General features: G+C 58.7%; 2 protein-coding genes across 2 annotated transcripts in view; one reads left to right on the forward strand and one right to left on the reverse strand.

The window, feature by feature from the left end:
• Window positions 1–2223, forward strand: part of CSRNP1 (cysteine and serine rich nuclear protein 1) — an 11831-nt gene extending 9608 nt beyond the window's left edge. The window contains 2 exon segments of the mRNA XM_029940536.1: window positions 1–74; window positions 77–2223. The exon segment at window positions 1–74 is cut by the window's left edge and continues 242 nt beyond it. Of these exon segments, the coding sequence (XP_029796396.1) occupies window positions 1–74; window positions 77–1050 (1048 nt within the window). The 3' untranslated portion in view covers window positions 1051–2223.
• A 2026-nt stretch (window positions 2224–4249) lies between these two features.
• The window catches only part of TTC21A (tetratricopeptide repeat domain 21A), a 35345-nt gene continuing 23544 nt past the window's right edge, over window positions 4250–16050 (reverse strand). Inside the window, exons 16-31 of the mRNA XM_029938788.1 lie at window positions 12840–13078; window positions 12021–12093; window positions 11800–11910; window positions 11344–11482; window positions 11082–11185; window positions 9702–9890; window positions 8717–8827; window positions 8034–8115; window positions 7034–7184; window positions 6659–6820; window positions 6337–6529; window positions 6002–6226; window positions 5579–5699; window positions 5425–5492; window positions 5161–5306; window positions 4250–4431 (exon numbers count right to left, since the gene is read on the reverse strand). Of these exons, the coding sequence (XP_029794648.1) occupies window positions 5229–5306; window positions 5425–5492; window positions 5579–5699; window positions 6002–6226; window positions 6337–6529; window positions 6659–6820; window positions 7034–7184; window positions 8034–8115; window positions 8717–8827; window positions 9702–9890; window positions 11082–11185; window positions 11344–11482; window positions 11800–11910; window positions 12021–12093; window positions 12840–13078 (2046 nt within the window). The 3' untranslated portion in view covers window positions 4250–4431; window positions 5161–5228. The remainder of the gene's footprint in view (window positions 4432–5160; window positions 5307–5424; window positions 5493–5578; window positions 5700–6001; window positions 6227–6336; window positions 6530–6658; window positions 6821–7033; window positions 7185–8033; window positions 8116–8716; window positions 8828–9701; window positions 9891–11081; window positions 11186–11343; window positions 11483–11799; window positions 11911–12020; window positions 12094–12839; window positions 13079–16050) is intronic.

Genomic DNA, 16050 nt, shown 5'->3' on the forward strand with positions numbered 1-16050 from the left:
GGCAGGTGCGGGCCGGAGGGGCAGCCGGGGCAGGCTTCCCCGGCTCCGCGGGGCCCGCCTCATGCTCTGCTCTCTCTGCAGATGGACCACACCGCCTTCCCCTGCGGCTGCTGCCGGGAGGGCTGTGAGAACCCCGAGGGCCGTGTGGAGTTCAACCAAGTGCGCGTGCACACCCACTTCATCCACACGCTCACCCGCCTGCAGCTGGAGCAGGGGGCCGAGGGCCCAGAGGAGCTGCCGGCTCCAGGCCCGGCTGGCCCCTGCGAGCAGGTGCCGACCCCCACTTTCCCGCTGGGCCAGCCCCCCGCCGGCGGGCTGGGGGATGACAGCTGTAGCAGTGACATGACTGACTCCTCCACGGCTTCGGGCTCCAGCGAGGCCCCCGGTGGCCCCACCCACTCAGCGCTGCCGGGCCCTGGCTTCCAGCCTGATGTGCACGATGACAGCCTGGCCCGGGTCCTGAGTCTCAGCGACTCGGACCTGGGAGGGGAGGAGGACGAGGATGAGGACAGGGGCGTGGGGAGCCTGGACAACCTCAGCTGCTTCCACCCGGCTGACATCTTTGGTACCGGTGACCTGGGTGGCCCGGCCAGCTGGACCCACAGCTATTCGACCTGCAGCCTCACCTCGGGCATCCTGGATGAGAATGCCAACCTGGATGCCAGCTTCTTCCTCAACAGTGGCCTAGCAGGGTTAGGGGAAGGCAGCCTCCCTGGCACCTCAGGGCTGCCCAGCTCAGACGCAGGCCACAGCAGCTCCGTGGACCTCAGCTTGTCCTCCTGCGACTCCTTTGAGCTGCTCCAGGCCCTGCCAGACTACAGTCTGGGGCCTCACTACAGCTCCCGGAAGGTGTCCGACAGCCTAGACAACCTCGACGCACCCTACTTCCCCTTGCCTGCCTTTTCCCCGCCGGGGGACGCCAGCACTTGCTTCCTGGAGTCCATCATGGGCTTGCCTGACTCGGCCACCGAGGTCCTGGCCCCCTTCGTCGACAGCCAGTTGCTTGAGGACCCCGCCCCGGCGTCTCTGGTGGAGGCGGTGCCCGTGTAGGGATCGGGCGCCTCCCCCTGCCCCGAGAGCCCTGTTGCTGCTCTGTTGTAATTTGGGGGCTCCCTGCAGTCTGTAGGAGAGGGCCTCCCGTGGGCTGGCTGACCCAGGCAGGCGCTCCTGGAACACTCTGGATTGATTTATTTATTTTTGTAAGTGTCTGTGCTGAAGAGAGGGCGGGAGGGGGCGTTCCTTTGCTCCCCCTCCCCCCAAAGCCCACACAGTCTCTCCTTCCACTTGCACAGGGTGCGAGCCGGGAACAGGAGGACATGCAACTCCCCTGGAGCTTTGCAGACCCCCTTCCGGTCTTGCGCGACATTCCTTAGCCCACAGACAGCGAGACAGGGCTGGAGTCAGCCCCTTCTCACGGCTTCTCCTGCCATCCTGAGCCCTAGATCCGGGGGAGGCCGCGTTCTCTGGACTGTGAAGACTATAATTTATTTCCATAATTTATTTGGAGACTAGGGGGTGTAGGCTTCTCCTCTCTGGCTGGCAGCCAATGCTGGGGTCCGGGTGGGGCACGGACCCCTGTGAGTCCTTTTTGCCTTGTAGTCCCGTATCCCCGTCCTTCCTGGGCTTTGGTATAAACCAGGTGTGGATTTGGGCACAGATCTGCTGTGGCAGCGGCCCAGCTCCGGGTGGCGGAGGACAGTGTCCAGGTATGAGGCTATGAGGCTGGGTGGGGCTGACCGACCATGACCAAACCCTGCCCCGCACAGCACCCCCCCCCGCCGCCCCCCGTTTCCGATCCTTGGCCTCATCTTCCTCCTCCCCAGAGGCCACAGCCTTTATTCTGGGCCCATCAATGTAGAAGGCAAGCGGGAAGCCCAGAGAGGGCAAGGGGGCTCGCTCCGCGGCACGCCCCTGACCACTATCTCAGTGGGCGCTGCACGCCGGCCTGGGCCACCTGCCCACGCCTGAGGCCATCTGGCTGGGTGAGGGGTGGCTCCTTTTGGCTTTTATGCCCTTCGTTTGCGGATGTTGAGTTTTGCATCCTAATTTCTGTATCATCCCTGAGTGTTAGAACTATATAATTTATTCATTTTTCTGTCTTTGCCAAGAAGCCCAGGCTGTGGGCCTGCCGTCCTGCCTCAGAGGCCTTGCCAGCCTGCGTACTTACGGGAACACCTTGTACCTGACCTTACAGGTACCAATAAAGAGGCTCTATTTTTAACAGCGGCGGTTTGCGTTTGTGGGACCTGGAGATGGGGGGCTCTGCCCTAAGGCAGTCGTGGGGAGCGAGGGGGCGGTGTGGACGCTGGGGGTATGTGTAGGAGGGGAGGACACGGCCTAGCGGGCCTCCTTCTGTGCAGGTCGCCAACTTGGGAGCCAGGGAGCCAGCCTGGGAGGCCGAGGGACAGGAGGGGCAGTCGGTCTCTCCAGTGTCCCCTGGGGCTGTCTCCTCAGACAGGGCTGTCTGCCCCGGGTCTTACCCGCTCAGCCACACGGAGCTGGGGCCTGGCTCTGAGGGCGAAGCACCCCCCCTTGTTTACGGGCAGACAGTGGGACGTCGCTGGTAGAGGCCTCGTGTGGGGCCCTGGGGACTGACATGAGCATCGGAAGCTGTGGGACCTCTGTCTGCAGCACCAGCCAGACCCGTCTGACGTGTCCCCGGAGGCTGGGCCGAAGGCCAGAGGAGCGGAGGGCACCCCGCCCCAGGGATCCCAGCACAGGGCCTGAGGTCGCCCTCCCCTTCAGGAGTGATGGTTGACTCGAGTGCTGGAAGGGAGGAGGACCAGACAAGACCGGATCCGGGTCTCCTCCTTGCTCTAAACGTCTGCCCCGGTCTGTGCCGGCCTCCCCTTACTGCAACTGTGGGGCTCGCTGGATAAGCGCGCGGACCCAGCGTGCCAGGGCCGCATCCCTGCGCCTCCACCTAGCAAGGTGACGGATGCAGATCATGTCCCCGCTGTACCGCGGTGCCGGGTCCCCAGCGCTGTGCGAACACCTCCACTCACGCTTTTCGGTTCACATGTACTTAGGGAGCGCCGGGGCGTGCGGGCCTGGCGTGCGCGGCTGGGGCTTCTCGCTGGTTTCCTATTTCTGCCTCTATATCTATGTTTATCCTCTTTCTGTTTTTTTATTTTTTGCCAGTTCTGTCACTCTTTCGGTATCTGCCTCTTGCCTCTGGACATGCGTGGATGTGACCATGTGGCTGTAGGGTCAGGGGGCATGCGAGGACCCCGAGCTTGGAGCCTGGCCTCTGGGGCGCAGCCCATCCCCATAACCAGCTTAGCCCCGGAGTGCCAGGCCTCGGACTTCTCAGGGTATCTGGGCACATTCACTGACCCTGCTCTCCTCCCTGGCCCCTGGGACCCCTTTTGTAGAGATTGTGTCAGTATTCGTGATTCAAAATCGGGGTCTCCTAGGGCTCTAGGCCCTGCTCCCACTAGCCCTGGGGTGCAGGTGGCAGCCCCCTGCAGCTCCTGATCCCTGGGGGCTCCGACCTGGTACCTGACCCGCCCACTCTGCCTCTGGGGCAACAGGATCACATCCTGTTGGTTTTTTTTTTTTTGTCTTCAATTTATTTTGAGGGAGAGACAGTGCGAGCGGGGGAAGGGGCAGCGGGAGACACAATCTGAAGCAGAGCCAGACACAGGGCTCGAACCCAGAACCGCGAGATCATGACCTAAGCCGAAGTCGGATGCTCGACCCACTGAGCCACCCAGGCACCTCCCCTCCCTTTTTTTTCTATTAGATAAACGAAGGCAACTTAGGTTTTACAGCAATAAAAACGTGACAAATGTACAATCCATGGCAGCAGCATCCTCTTACAGACAGACCTGCCTCGCCACAACCTACCCCAAGGAAGCAGGTGTCATGGTGCAGACGCTATAGAAGCGGGACCGTCTCCACGGGCGGGAGGGCGCGCACCAGGTCACCGACTCCGGCCCAGAGCCGTGCGCACGATCGCAGGATGTTATAAAAGCCAGGCTCTGCCGCCACCAGGGACAAGGGTCTGTCCTACAAGGGACGCCCCCCACCCCTGCTCCGTTCCCAACCGTGGTCCCTGGACAGCGTCTCGTGAAAGCCTCACCACAGTGCCTCCCACTCACACCGCGCACGTCGCTCTCTCACATCAGTGACACCAATTCGCTTAAAAGGTAGAACCATTCCGAGTAACACGCTCCTGAGTTCATCCTGCTAACTTTTCTCCAGTGGAGAATATATAATAGAGAAGAATGATGTTCTAACACATGACTAAACTTTCGCTATTTGCTGTATATCATCGGCAGGCATTTGTATCATGGTTGGGGAACATAGATTTAATTTCCTGCCACAGAGGGGAACACGGACACCCAGACACTAGAAAGTCTCGGGAAGGTCACACTCCTCACTTCCAATTAGAGGTCTTTCCTCTGGGGCCAGACTGGCCCGTTCTTCCTATCGTGAGAAACAAGAGGAGAGGTCGGGAGCTCCAGCAAATGTGACCGCTGTCCCCCTCTTGTCAGGTACAAGCAATATAAGTCATCTACCGAGGGACCCCTGCTTTTGTCCCCAGAGGTGGTAAGAGGGCGTCCAGCAGGTACATTTGATGGTCAGTGTCTTTTATAAAATCATCTCAAGTGGGAACTAATTTTTCTTGGGCCATATTTCCCTATACCAGGCATGGGGAATCACATTTGTCCCGACCCAGTGAGGCCCAGCAGGGGTCGGCCGAGGACTTGGGGAGGAGACAGTGTATGGCCAGAGGGGGCCAAGGACCCTCACGACCTACAGGATGACTTCTGAGCCGGCACCCCTGTCTGTGCCCTGCCAGGGAGGGTGTGGGGGCAGCGGGGAGGGGACGAGCCATCACTTCTGGAGGGGCTCTGGGGACCAGATGGGAGAGGGGAGGCGCTGACATGACAGTATGATTATCGCTGCGGGATTTTTCATCCCCTCAGAGTCTGGAATAAAAATGGAGCCCAAAAGAAGGTGCCCAGTGAGGCCAGCATAAGCTAGGTTGGTCAATACCCCTTTTTCCCTCCCAGCAAAATTGCTCCTTGTGCCTGAAAAACACAAAGCTTTGGGATGCCCCTTCGGCCAGCGGAGGCATGATCCAAAGAAACCACACCCGATACAGACACGGGGAAGAACCCGTCATTTGAACTCTCTCCTCCGCTGACTCACTTCCCAAGCCCCCTGCGAAGCATCTGGAAGTTGATGGCTTGCCGCCGCCCCAGCTCCCACTGGCGCAGCTAGAGCCTCAGAGACCCTTGGGCCTTTTCCAAAATTTCTTCTCTGATTTGGGGGTAGTTAGGATGCTCTCTGAGGACCTGGGAACAGAGGGAGAAAGGGTGAGCAGCACCAGGCAGAGGGTCTGCACCTCCGGCACCAAGCCCCTCACCCTTTGCCCCTCCCACCAAGGCCTCACAGCCGCTTCTAATGGCTCACAGTGTGACAGACTTCAATGGCCTCCACAAATCTCTTGTCCTTCAAGTAGTTGAAAGCAAGCTTGAAGCCTGTGCAGGGGCAGAGAACACACACCGGGTGGCGGTCGTCGGCGGGTCCCCTCCTCACCCAGCTGTGCCCCTGCCGGTGGCCTTACCGACGGCGGGGTTGGCCTGATGACTGTACTTCCAGGCCAGCTCGTAGTTGGCGGCTGCGTCTTTGTAGGACTGCTCCTTCTCCATAATGAAGCCCATGTACTCGTAGGCCCTGAAGCAGGACTGCACGCAGGGACCGATCCCAGCACCCGGCAGAGCCGGCGCGGGGCGGGGGCGCGGGGCGTGAGCCTGAGCGCACTGACCCAACCCCTCTCTGCCTCCAGCAGCACCTACTGTGCGCCCCTCTAGGATCCCCCTGTCCGCGCCTGGCCCCTTTCCCCACAGCCCTCCTGCTCTGACCCCCGCGCCCCTGGCCTTCACGAACCCCTCCCATCTCTCTCCGCCCCCGTGCGCTGCCCTCCAGCTCCGTACACCTCCGCTGCCCCCTGCCGTGCGCCCCGCTGCCTCGACGGGCGCCCCCCTGCCTTGTTGCAGTGCACGCAGCGCCGCAGCAGCTCGGAGGCCAGGTCGAACTTGCCGCCCTGGCAGTAGATGTCAGCCAGCAGGAGCCAGCCCCGCTCCAGGTCCTCGGCCTCGTCCGGCGTCCACGGGGCCTTGGCCAGACGCTTCAGCTGCGTGCGCGCCTTGGGGACCTGCTTCAGCAGCGCGTAGGCCTGTGCCATGGCCAGTAGGGCGGGGACGCTGTCCTTCTGCACCCGGGGGCGGGAGGGAAGGGGGGAGAAGCGGGCGTGGGCTCGCTGGGCCCCCAGCCTCGCCCCCCACCCTGTCCCCCCGCCCGCCCGCCCGCGCGCCGGCCCACCTCGGCCTGTGCCATCTCCACGAAGGTGCCCAGCGCCGCCTCCACGTTGGCCTTCTCCCTGGTGGCCAGCAGGCACAGGCTCTGCAGCAGCCGCAGCTGGGTCTGGCCCCGGGCCGAGAGCGGGGAGAGGTCACGCAGCAGCTTCTCGGCCGTGCGCACCGCGTGCTGCTCTGAGTCCTTCCTGGCGGCGGGGCTGCGGGGTTGGAGCCAGAGCGCCAGGCTGCGGGTCACCTCATTTAGTTTCTACCCCACACCACCGCTCTCCTCGCCTTTCTTAGGGCCCCTCCCTCGCGCCCCGCCCTGAGGTCGGCCGCACCCCTACTTGCTCTCAGCCGCCAGGTTCTGGAAAACCTCTCCGCCCACGACCTCGTTGTCTGGGTTCAGACAGATCTGCACCATGTAGTAGGTGGCTCTCAGGCCCCAAGTGCTGTCCTTGCGTGCCTTGTTGAGGAACCTCAGTGCTTCGTTGGGTTGCCCCACGTGCCTGCAGCGGAAAAGAGATATAGCAAGAACCAGAGAGGGAAACTGAGGCCCAGGGGGTGCAGGGACACACAGGAGCCGCCCCCTGAGCGCTCAGAGCAGAGCGGGGTCACGGCTCTCCAAGCCGCCTGGCCTGGAGGTTGAGCTGAGCCCCGGCTGGCCCACTAGGAAGAGCCCGCTACACCTCACGGGGGACCCCCACCCCACCCCAGCGCACCAGCAGTAGATGCCTCTGCAGTAGTTGAAACCTGGCTCCAAAACAACGCGGCTGGGCATCCTCTTGACCAGTTCAAAGAAGGTGGGGGCATCGTCCAGTCTGCCATTTCTCCATAGCAGATCAATGAGTTTATTCCATACCAAAAAATTATCTAAAATAAGAGAGAAGAAATCTCCAGACTCTGATGACCAATAGCTAATCTCCAGACGCTGGGTGCTGTGGCCCGGCCTGGAGAAGAGACGGGGCCAGCAGACACTGTCTCTTTGGGCTGAGCAGGGACATCCCGGCACCATCAACATCTCCACCGGTCTCCAACGTGGAGCAAATAATCATAATCATACTGAAAGGCAGGACTGACAGCGGCTCGCACTTACACAGCACCTGGCATTAAGTGCTTTCCCTATGCCCACCGAGTACCTCCTCTCCCATTTCACTGAGACGCAAAAGTTCTCTGTCACAAGTTGCACAGCTGGTAAGTGGAAGACCATGAGTTCTATGTGGGCAGTCTGGCTCCCGGACCCAGGCTCCCGATGGCTGCCGTCTGCAGGGCCTCTAGGCAGAGATGGCTGTGGCCAGCAAGGGGCTGTGGCCCGAGCCTCAGGTGTGGCCCTGTCCCCAGTGAGAGGGCGGTTTTATGCAGCAGTGAGTGGGAATGTAGCTACCTAACGGAGAATTTCTAGCCCGTCCGGGGGGCTGTGACCTCGGAGAGGGCGACGTCCAGTCCAGTGGCTGGGATCTGGGGACAGACAGGCTGTGCTGGGTCCAGTGCCAAGCACTGCCCTGCCTGAGACCAGGAACGGCCTGTGGACTCGGGAAGGGCCGGCGTGTTCCATCGGTGCTTTATCAGTTTCCGGTCCCTCTGGGAACAATCGGAGAGGAAGGGGCTTCCTCTGCCCGCTCAGGAAGGAGGGGTGGGGCCCACCCTGGGGGGAGGGCAGCCCTGGCTCGGTGGGAAGTGATGCGGGCCATGCCTGCCGGCAGTCCTAATGCAGGTAGCTACCTGGCGCTTTCTCCAGGACTTGGCGGTAGAGGGTGATGGCAGCCTCAGGGTTCTGTTTTTGAAACATCAGGTCAGCCATCATCTGTCAGAAAACACGCAATGCTCCGGAACTCCTGACACTTGGCCTGGGTGTGGAGGGGATGCTGGGTGGGCTGGGTTGGGCCCAGCCATGAGGTGGACAAGGACTTCCAAGGTAGCCTCTCCGGACACTGGGCGGAGCTGCCGCAGGAGGAGCCCAGAAGACAGGGCCTACTTGGGGGGTGAGGTCGCTAGAGGGACGGTGAGCCCAGGGGGAGACACCAAGGGCCCCGTGGACAGCCAGCCTTGCCGGGCCTGCCTGAGAGCTGCAGCTGCAGGCAGTGGAGGCGGAACTCGGGCCCTGCTCTCCAGGGGTGGCCCTGGCGTGGTCTGGGTGTCAGGGAGAGAAGTCAGCCTGCAGGGGGCTCCCCCCCAACACCTCTCTGAACCCAGGAACCTGTCCCCCTTGCTTTCACCGGGTGTGGTTTCCCCTGGAGCCAACCGGCCTCCTGGCCTCCCCTCGGGTTGGCCCCTGGAGGCCGAAGTTGCCCCTGCGGCCAGCCTAGCCCAGCCACTTGAAGGGCAGCAGGCCCAGTGCTCCGCACCCCCGGGGGTGGGAAGCAGGGGCCCTGGGGGGGACGGGGAGGCGGTCCTGCAGTCCGTACCACTGAGGCTGTCTCGTGGCTCTTGTCCGTCTGCAGGAGGGTGGCACACTGCTGCTCGCACAAGTCCAGGTGGCCCTGCAGCAGGTAGAGGCCCGCCAGCCCCAGCAGCACCTGGGACGAGGCCACGGGTGAGCGCCACGGGGAACCTCCGGGGCTGGGGTCTCACTCTCTCCTGGTCCATTTCTGTTAGTTCCGCCTTCAGCTATGTCTCCGGGCCTCCCCTCTCCCCCCAGCACTCCAATCCTACCGTGTGTTTTACTAATCAACCTCTGAAACGGGGCCTGGGCAACTCACACTCCTCCTTTGGCTTTGGCTCGAACCTAGCCTCCTCCTCTGGGCAGCCCTCCGTGGTAGCCTCTGGGGCAGGCACCCGTCTTCCAAGTCCCCAGTGTGCAGACCCACACGCAGGCAATGCAACTGAAAGCCTGCGCGTCTGCCCCCCCCCAGGCCTGAGGCCGTCTATGGACAGGGACCCTGTCTCGGCCCCTGGTGGCTCCGGGCCGAGCACCGCCCTGGCACGTAGGAGGCCTCTCTTAAATGGGTGCATGCTCAGCGAACGCTTGGCTGTCACCGAGCCCTTCCTCTGTTCTCCAGCCACCACTGCCTTCTCTGGGCCACGCCCCCGTCACAACTCTAAACCTCCTTGGAAGCTTAGTCTGGCTTCGTGCCCAAAGACCCCTGGCAGCCACAGCTGTCACTACGTCCCCACCTCCAACGGGCCCCTGAAAATGGCAGACTAACATGACCTTCGGCAGCATCTGGCCCGCTCCGCCCGGCACAAAGAGCTGCCCAAGTGAGGCGCCCCAGGCTTGGTGCAGGGGCCCAGGCCAGAGCCGGGTCCCCACCCCGGGGGGTCCCGGGCCCCTGACACTTGCTGCTCCGCAGGGAGGCACAGGGAAGGACCCGGCCTCTGCACCTGGCCTGGGGGACTCTGCAAGGCATCAGGGCACAGGAGAAGGCGCAGCCTCTGGCTTCGGGGCCCCACCTTGCTGTCCTCAGGCGAGTAGAAGAGAGCGTCCTTATAGGACCGGCCCGCCTTGGCGAAGTCCTTCTCTGCCAGGTACCAGTCCCCGCACTGGACGCAGATGGAGGCCGCCAGCTGTCTCTGGGCGGGGGTCATCTCTGGCTGCTCCAGCGCTACGCGCTTCAGGACCTGGGCCTGGAGCTCCATGGCCTTGGGAGACCAGGGCACGCGGGTCAGCACGCCAGTGCCAGGTCTCGGGCCGGGTCACAGGAAGAATCCCTCCCCTCACTTCGGTGTCAGCAGATGATCAGAAAGGGCATCCCAAGTGCCCTTGAGCCAAGCTGGGCCACCCTGGACGGGCAAGGCCACTGGCCGAGGACTCAGCGGGCCAGCCGGCTCTGCCTCTGGGGCAGGAAGAGAGGTGGGAGCCCTGGAACGCAGCGCCCTGTCCTAACTGCATCGTGCACCTGCTTCCATCACACCTTGACACTCCCCGTGTCTAATTTGCGCCGGCCCTTCTACAGGCTAGGAGCAGCACACAGTAGGCGCTCAGGGCAGGCTGTGTTTTGGTGGATGCATTTATTCTGGGGGTTGCCCTCCTGGGAACTTGAGGGGCCGCCCCGTATACCCATGACATTAAACGTTCAAGCGCGTGACCTGGGAGCCCCGGAACAAGAGGAATTGGTGGTGCCGGGTTGTCTTGGGAAGTGGGCACAAGTCAGCACTCGGCTTTCTAAGGGCCAAACAGGAGCGGGAATCCAGGGGGAAACAAGGGAAGAAATCCTCTCAAGCCACCAGAGAATGGGCTCTCCTGCTAGAAGGGACCTCAGGGAAAAGAAGCCGGCCCACCCCTGCGGAGAGGAGGGAGGGGCGTAGTCAGAATGGCCAGGAACCGTCCCGCTGAGGCAGCCCAGTGGAGAAAAGAGCTTCAGTTGGGCCAGGCCAGACCTGGTCCAAATGTCAGCTCCGCCACTTCCTAGTGGTGTGACTTTGGGTACATTTCCTGACTTCTTGGAGCCTTATCTGTGAGACAGGAATGCCACAGTGCTTATCTCAAAGGGCTTCTGTGAGAATTGATAAGGAAGCGACAAGCCCCGTACAGAACCCAGCGAAGAGCATTCGATGCCCCGGAGCTACTGGCTCTGTCCATTGTCATCCCCACTGGCATCCCCGAGGACAAAGGCACCTTCTCACTCCCTGCTTTCTCTGCCCCAGCTGGGCCTGGGCCGCTCTGGGGCACCATCAACCCTGGGGGGGCGGGGGGAGGAAGGCGGAGGTCAGAGGCGTTACCGGGCCTCTTGTGAGGGCCAGTCCTGGAGCCTTCCAGACCTTCTTCCTTTTACAGCCCGCACCAGGAAGTGGCCAATACAGACCTGGAGGCTGTTGTCTAACGTCGATTACCTTGTTCAAAGTTCCCATCACGTCTTCTTTTTTATGACTCTCGTAAACCTTTGCCAGCAAGAGCAAGCACTTGACATTGTTCATCATGGAGGGGAGGTCTTTGACTGCAACATGGAAACCCAAGTCAGTGTTCTCTGGTCCCTGGGGAGCCGGGCAGGGGGAGGCAGGGGACCGGGCTCAGGACCCCAGAGACCCATCGTGCTGCGGGAGGCGACGCAGGCGGGGCAGGGGGCTGGGGAAGGGACTCAGAAGGCGGCCTCACCAACGTCTTGTTCCAATGCGTGTTTCAAAACTTTTTCTGCTTTGTTGAACTTCTTTACCTTCAGGAGCAGGGCGGCCAGATCACAGCACAGAAAGTCCTGTCCGTTCATCTTCTGGGCCGCCTCATAATAATTAATTGCCTTAGGGCAAACGGGAAATTTGGCCTCCGGGTCTGGCTCTACCCCTGAGGGCCTCAAACCCGGGTCTCCTCAGCGGCTACCGCGTCTGAGTGTCCCCCCCCAGAACACAGAGGCCTGCGATGACAGGGCCCTCCCAGCTGGTAGAGGGCCCAAGCTCGGCCTGCGTGTGGGGCGGTGGTAGCTTCTGAATTCTCCGCCAGCCAGCCCCCTGCCCTGAGCAGGGAGCTCGGTGGGAACGCCACTCCCCCTCCCTCCAGATCCTCCCCCACCCTCCCTGCTGGGCTGGCCTCCCTCCTCCCACCCCAACTGAGCCTGACCTTGGAGTACTGGTGGGTCTTCACATAGGCCTGGCCCATCCTGCTGACCAGGAACGCATCATGTGGGTTCTTTCTATAGGCGTCATCATACGCCTCCAGGGCCTTCTCAGGCTGGTGGGGAAAGTGTCCGAAGGTCTCTCTCTCTCTCTCTCTCCTCTCCCACTGGAGAAGTGAGATGGCGGGGGGGGGGGGGGGGGGCAGGCCACGAGGCTTTCACTCACCTCCTGAATGTTCATGAAAGCGTCACCCAGTAGTAGGCTGGTGTGGGGGCCAGGCAGATGCTCACAGAGTTCCCTGCAAAAGTAACCAAAACCTTCGCTTGACCCTGTGCGTCCTTCACGTTTCTGATTCCATCTATCTCTTCCTCTTCTTTCTCCACATTCATTCATTCATTTGCCTACTACTTATTCAAACCCTCTGTGCATGAGGGACTGCGCTAGCTACCTTAGTCTGCTATCTGGACCACACCAGAACCTAGACCCATTCGTCTGGCCAGCCAGGCCTCACCCCCCAGGCTCCTGTGCATACAGGCAGGCATGCGGCTCTTTCTAAAACTCCAATGTGACCACCTCACGCCACTGTATATTGGTTTCCCACTGCTCTTGGCTTGTCCCCCCACCCCCGCCCCCCAGCACTGCCTCCCACCTGAATTGCCTGGATAGACTTTTGCTTGAGGGAGGGGCTGGGAAGGTCAAATTCATAAAGACAGGGTTTCTAATCCCACCTCTCCACCTTCCTGCACCTCACACGGGCCACATCAAGTCCCCGGACATTCCTTCAAGGACAGGCAGAGGCAGGGGCCAGGGCAGAGAACAAGAACGTGGCCCATGCAGGGGAGCCCACGCAGGGTGGACTCGGTTCTCTGTCTTCAGAACTCGGCAGCAAGCCGGCCCGACTCAAATTCTGACCCATGGGAGATTCTGTACTTTGAAGTAGCACACTTGGAGGGTGCAGACCGGAGAGCCGGGTGAAACAGCAGGGCCTGGAGCCCCCTAAGACGCCACTGGGGCTGAGGCTGTCCGGGCGCTGCCGGGGCTTACCGGTAGCAGCCGATGTAGAGGCTGGTGTCTTTGCGGGTCTGCAGGTAGATGTCGGCCATCTTCTCCTTGGCTTCCACGTAGCAGGGCTGCTTGGGCGTGATGTTCCTCAGCATGCTCAGAGCCATGTCCACGTTCCCATTGCTCAGGGCCAAGTCCACGTTGGCAATGGTGATGCGGACCTCTTCTGGGGTGCCACTGAACTCGTTGATGGCATCCTGCATGACCTTGGTGGCCTCGTGCTAGAGCACGGGAACCAAACAGACCTTCCGTTACTGTCACCCTGGTGACAGGTGGCCTGAAAACGCTTGAAATCGCTGGGAGGAGACTTCAAGCGATCCCTCCTCCCACTCCTGCCCCCAGAGAGAAATGAAACATGGAGACAGGCTGGAGCAGTGTTGTCATGCGGAAGCCCAGGGTAGGGTGGCGTCCAGCCACTTGTAGAGAGGCTCCAGGGGCAGAAAGGAGAGACATCCCTTCCGGGTCCACTGCCACTATTCCTGGGGGCCCGGCCAAGGTGTCCAGCTAGCTGGGGGCACAGACCCCCTGGACAGTTCCCGAGCACCTCAACGTCTGTTGGCAGTTCCTTCCTGCAGGAGACCTATGGACGCATCTCCTTGCACTTTCCTGCTTTTGGCAAAGGTGTTGAAGTGTTATGGTATTTGGCACTAACGGTAACGGTCTACTTGAATTATTTCCTCATTGTATTCGTGCCCTTGGTTATCTTAACGAGGTTACTTTCTTTCCCCGTGTTGGTACTTTGGGACTGGGACTCAGCATTACCAGACATTTTGTCCTCAACCTCTGCTTTCTTTTTGTTTGCTCCGTAGATTTGTACCATCTTTGCCCTTTCATCCTGGGCCCTTTGGATTTTGAAGTATAGACAGTTGAGGGTTCTTCCCGTGGTTTGTTTAAACCACTCTGATGCCTCTTTTCTTTAAGAGGTATGTTTATTTCATTTACAATTTTATTATCACGGATATATTCTTGGGTTTTCTGGCAACTTGTTTTCATTTTATTTTTTAATGTTTATTTTTTGAGAGAGAGAGAGAGGCAGTGCAAGGAGGGGAGGGGCAGAGAGAGAGGGAAGCAGGCTCCAGGCCCTGAGCTGTCAGCACAGAGCCCGATGCAGGGCTCAAACTCACAAACTGGGAAATCATTACCCAAGCCGAAGTTGGACGCTTAACTGACTGAGCCACCCAGGTGCCCCTGTTTTCATTTTTATACGCTGCTGTGTTTGGCTTTATTTCTGCCTTTACATGTGGTCCTGCTTTCTTTTCTTCTTAACTCTTGATTAATGTGGTGGAAATCATCTCTTAAATTCTACTGAGAATCATCTCTCTATTAAGAAACATTTTGTGCACACTTTTTTTTCACAATCTACAAGATGGAAAAAATTAGCCTGCTTATAGCAATGCCACCTTCTTCCTGACGTTTTTATAGGATATTATTGTTATTTTGATTTTAAGAACTTTTATTTTAAGAACTTAGCAATTATACTGGCTTTGAGTAAAAATTACTGTCATTATTTCAATGTAATTATATTTAGATTTATTTAGATTAGTTCTAGGAGTCCTTTTATGCCTCAAATTTTTCCCACTTATAAAAACTTTATTTTCTTTTGTGTTTTGGTTGTCTGGATTAGATCAGTGAGTAGGTTTAAAAAAAGTTTAATTTACACCATAATTCCTGAATTATTCAATTTTTTAGTTATTGGATTTTTTTTACACTGGGGGACATCCTTTCCCTCTCAACACTTTGTAAATATTGTTCTGTTGTCTTCCTGAATTTGGTATCGTTGCGTAAAAGTCTGAGGCCAAGTTGAGGTTTTTTTCTCACAGTGGGTAATCTGTTGCCTACCCAGATGCTCGTCGGAATCTTCAATGACCTTGTTTTTGGTTTTGTTTCTAAATGTTTATTTATTTTTGAGAGAAAGTGAGTGAGTGGGGGAGGTCTGTGTGAGGGGAAGATAGAGGATCCAAAGCAAGCTCTGTGCTGACAGCAGAGAGCCAGATGTGGGGCTTGAACTCACGAACTATGAGATCATGACCCGAGCTGAAGTTGGACGTTCGACCGACTGAGCCACCCAGGCGCCCTCAATGACTCTTAATCCTTGATTCCCAAAACTTCGTTAGGATATTATTATCAGGATATTTCTTATTTATTTATTTATTTATTAATTTAAAAGTAATTTCCACACCCAATGTGGGGCTCGAATTCACAACCCCAAGATCAAGGGTCACGTGCTCTCCTGACTGAGCCAGGCAGGTGTCCCTGGGGACATTTCACATCTCCCTGCCATTTCTCCAAAACAGAGTGCCTTTCTGTGTCACTGGCCCACGTCTTCCCTAAAGGATCCGTTCTCCTGGGACATCTCCGATGTGCCCCCCGTTCCATTTCTTCTCTCTTCTGCAGGGACGTTTACTTTGCCCTTGTTGGGTACCTGCTGTCTCTCTTTCTTATCCATCATCCCCTCACGTCACTTCGATGATTTTCCCAACCCTTTCCTGTGTCAGAGAGCTTCAGCAAGAGTTCTGCCACTTCTTCCATTTTCTCTCGTGGGACTACAATCCTGCCTTCTATGCGCACTTTCTCTAATCCTGCCAGCTGAACCCTCTGCGGGTCTCCGGTGCCCTGCTGGGGAGCTGGTTTTACAGGGTCCCGTGTTCTTTTCGTTGTTATTGAATGTAGAAAAGTTTTCTCAAAAGTATTTCTTCTAGGGGCGCCTGGGTGACTCAGTGGGTCGAGCGTCTGACTCCCGATTTTGGCTCAGGTCATGATCTCATGGTTCATGAGTTTGAGCCCCATGTTGGGCTCCGTACAGGTGGTGTGGAGCCTGCTTGGGATTCTCTCTCTCTCCCTCCCTCTTCCTCTCCACCCCACCCCTGCTCACATGCTCTCTCTCAAAATAAATACACTTTTTAAAAAAGTATTTCTTCTATTTTTTATAGCATTTTCTCCCCCGTGTAATCTTCACTTGTCTTGCTTCTGATTGTTTTGTCTCCCCTCTTTCCTCCCTTCCATCCTTTCTTCTCTCCTTCCTTTCCTCCTTCACCCTCCCTCCCTCACCTCCTTCCTGCCCTGTAATCACCACACTGGACCCCTTCTGATCCCCGCTCATCCTCACGTGGGACCAGTTCCCCCCAGTCTGTCCCTCGCTCGGGAGCTAGGCGAGGGAGGGGGAGGGTCCGGCGCAGCTGCCCCAGGAGCACAC

This window comes from Suricata suricatta, chromosome 5, assembly GCF_006229205.1.
Source record: "Suricata suricatta isolate VVHF042 chromosome 5, meerkat_22Aug2017_6uvM2_HiC, whole genome shotgun sequence".
Lineage (NCBI taxonomy): Eukaryota > Metazoa > Chordata > Mammalia > Carnivora > Herpestidae > Suricata > Suricata suricatta.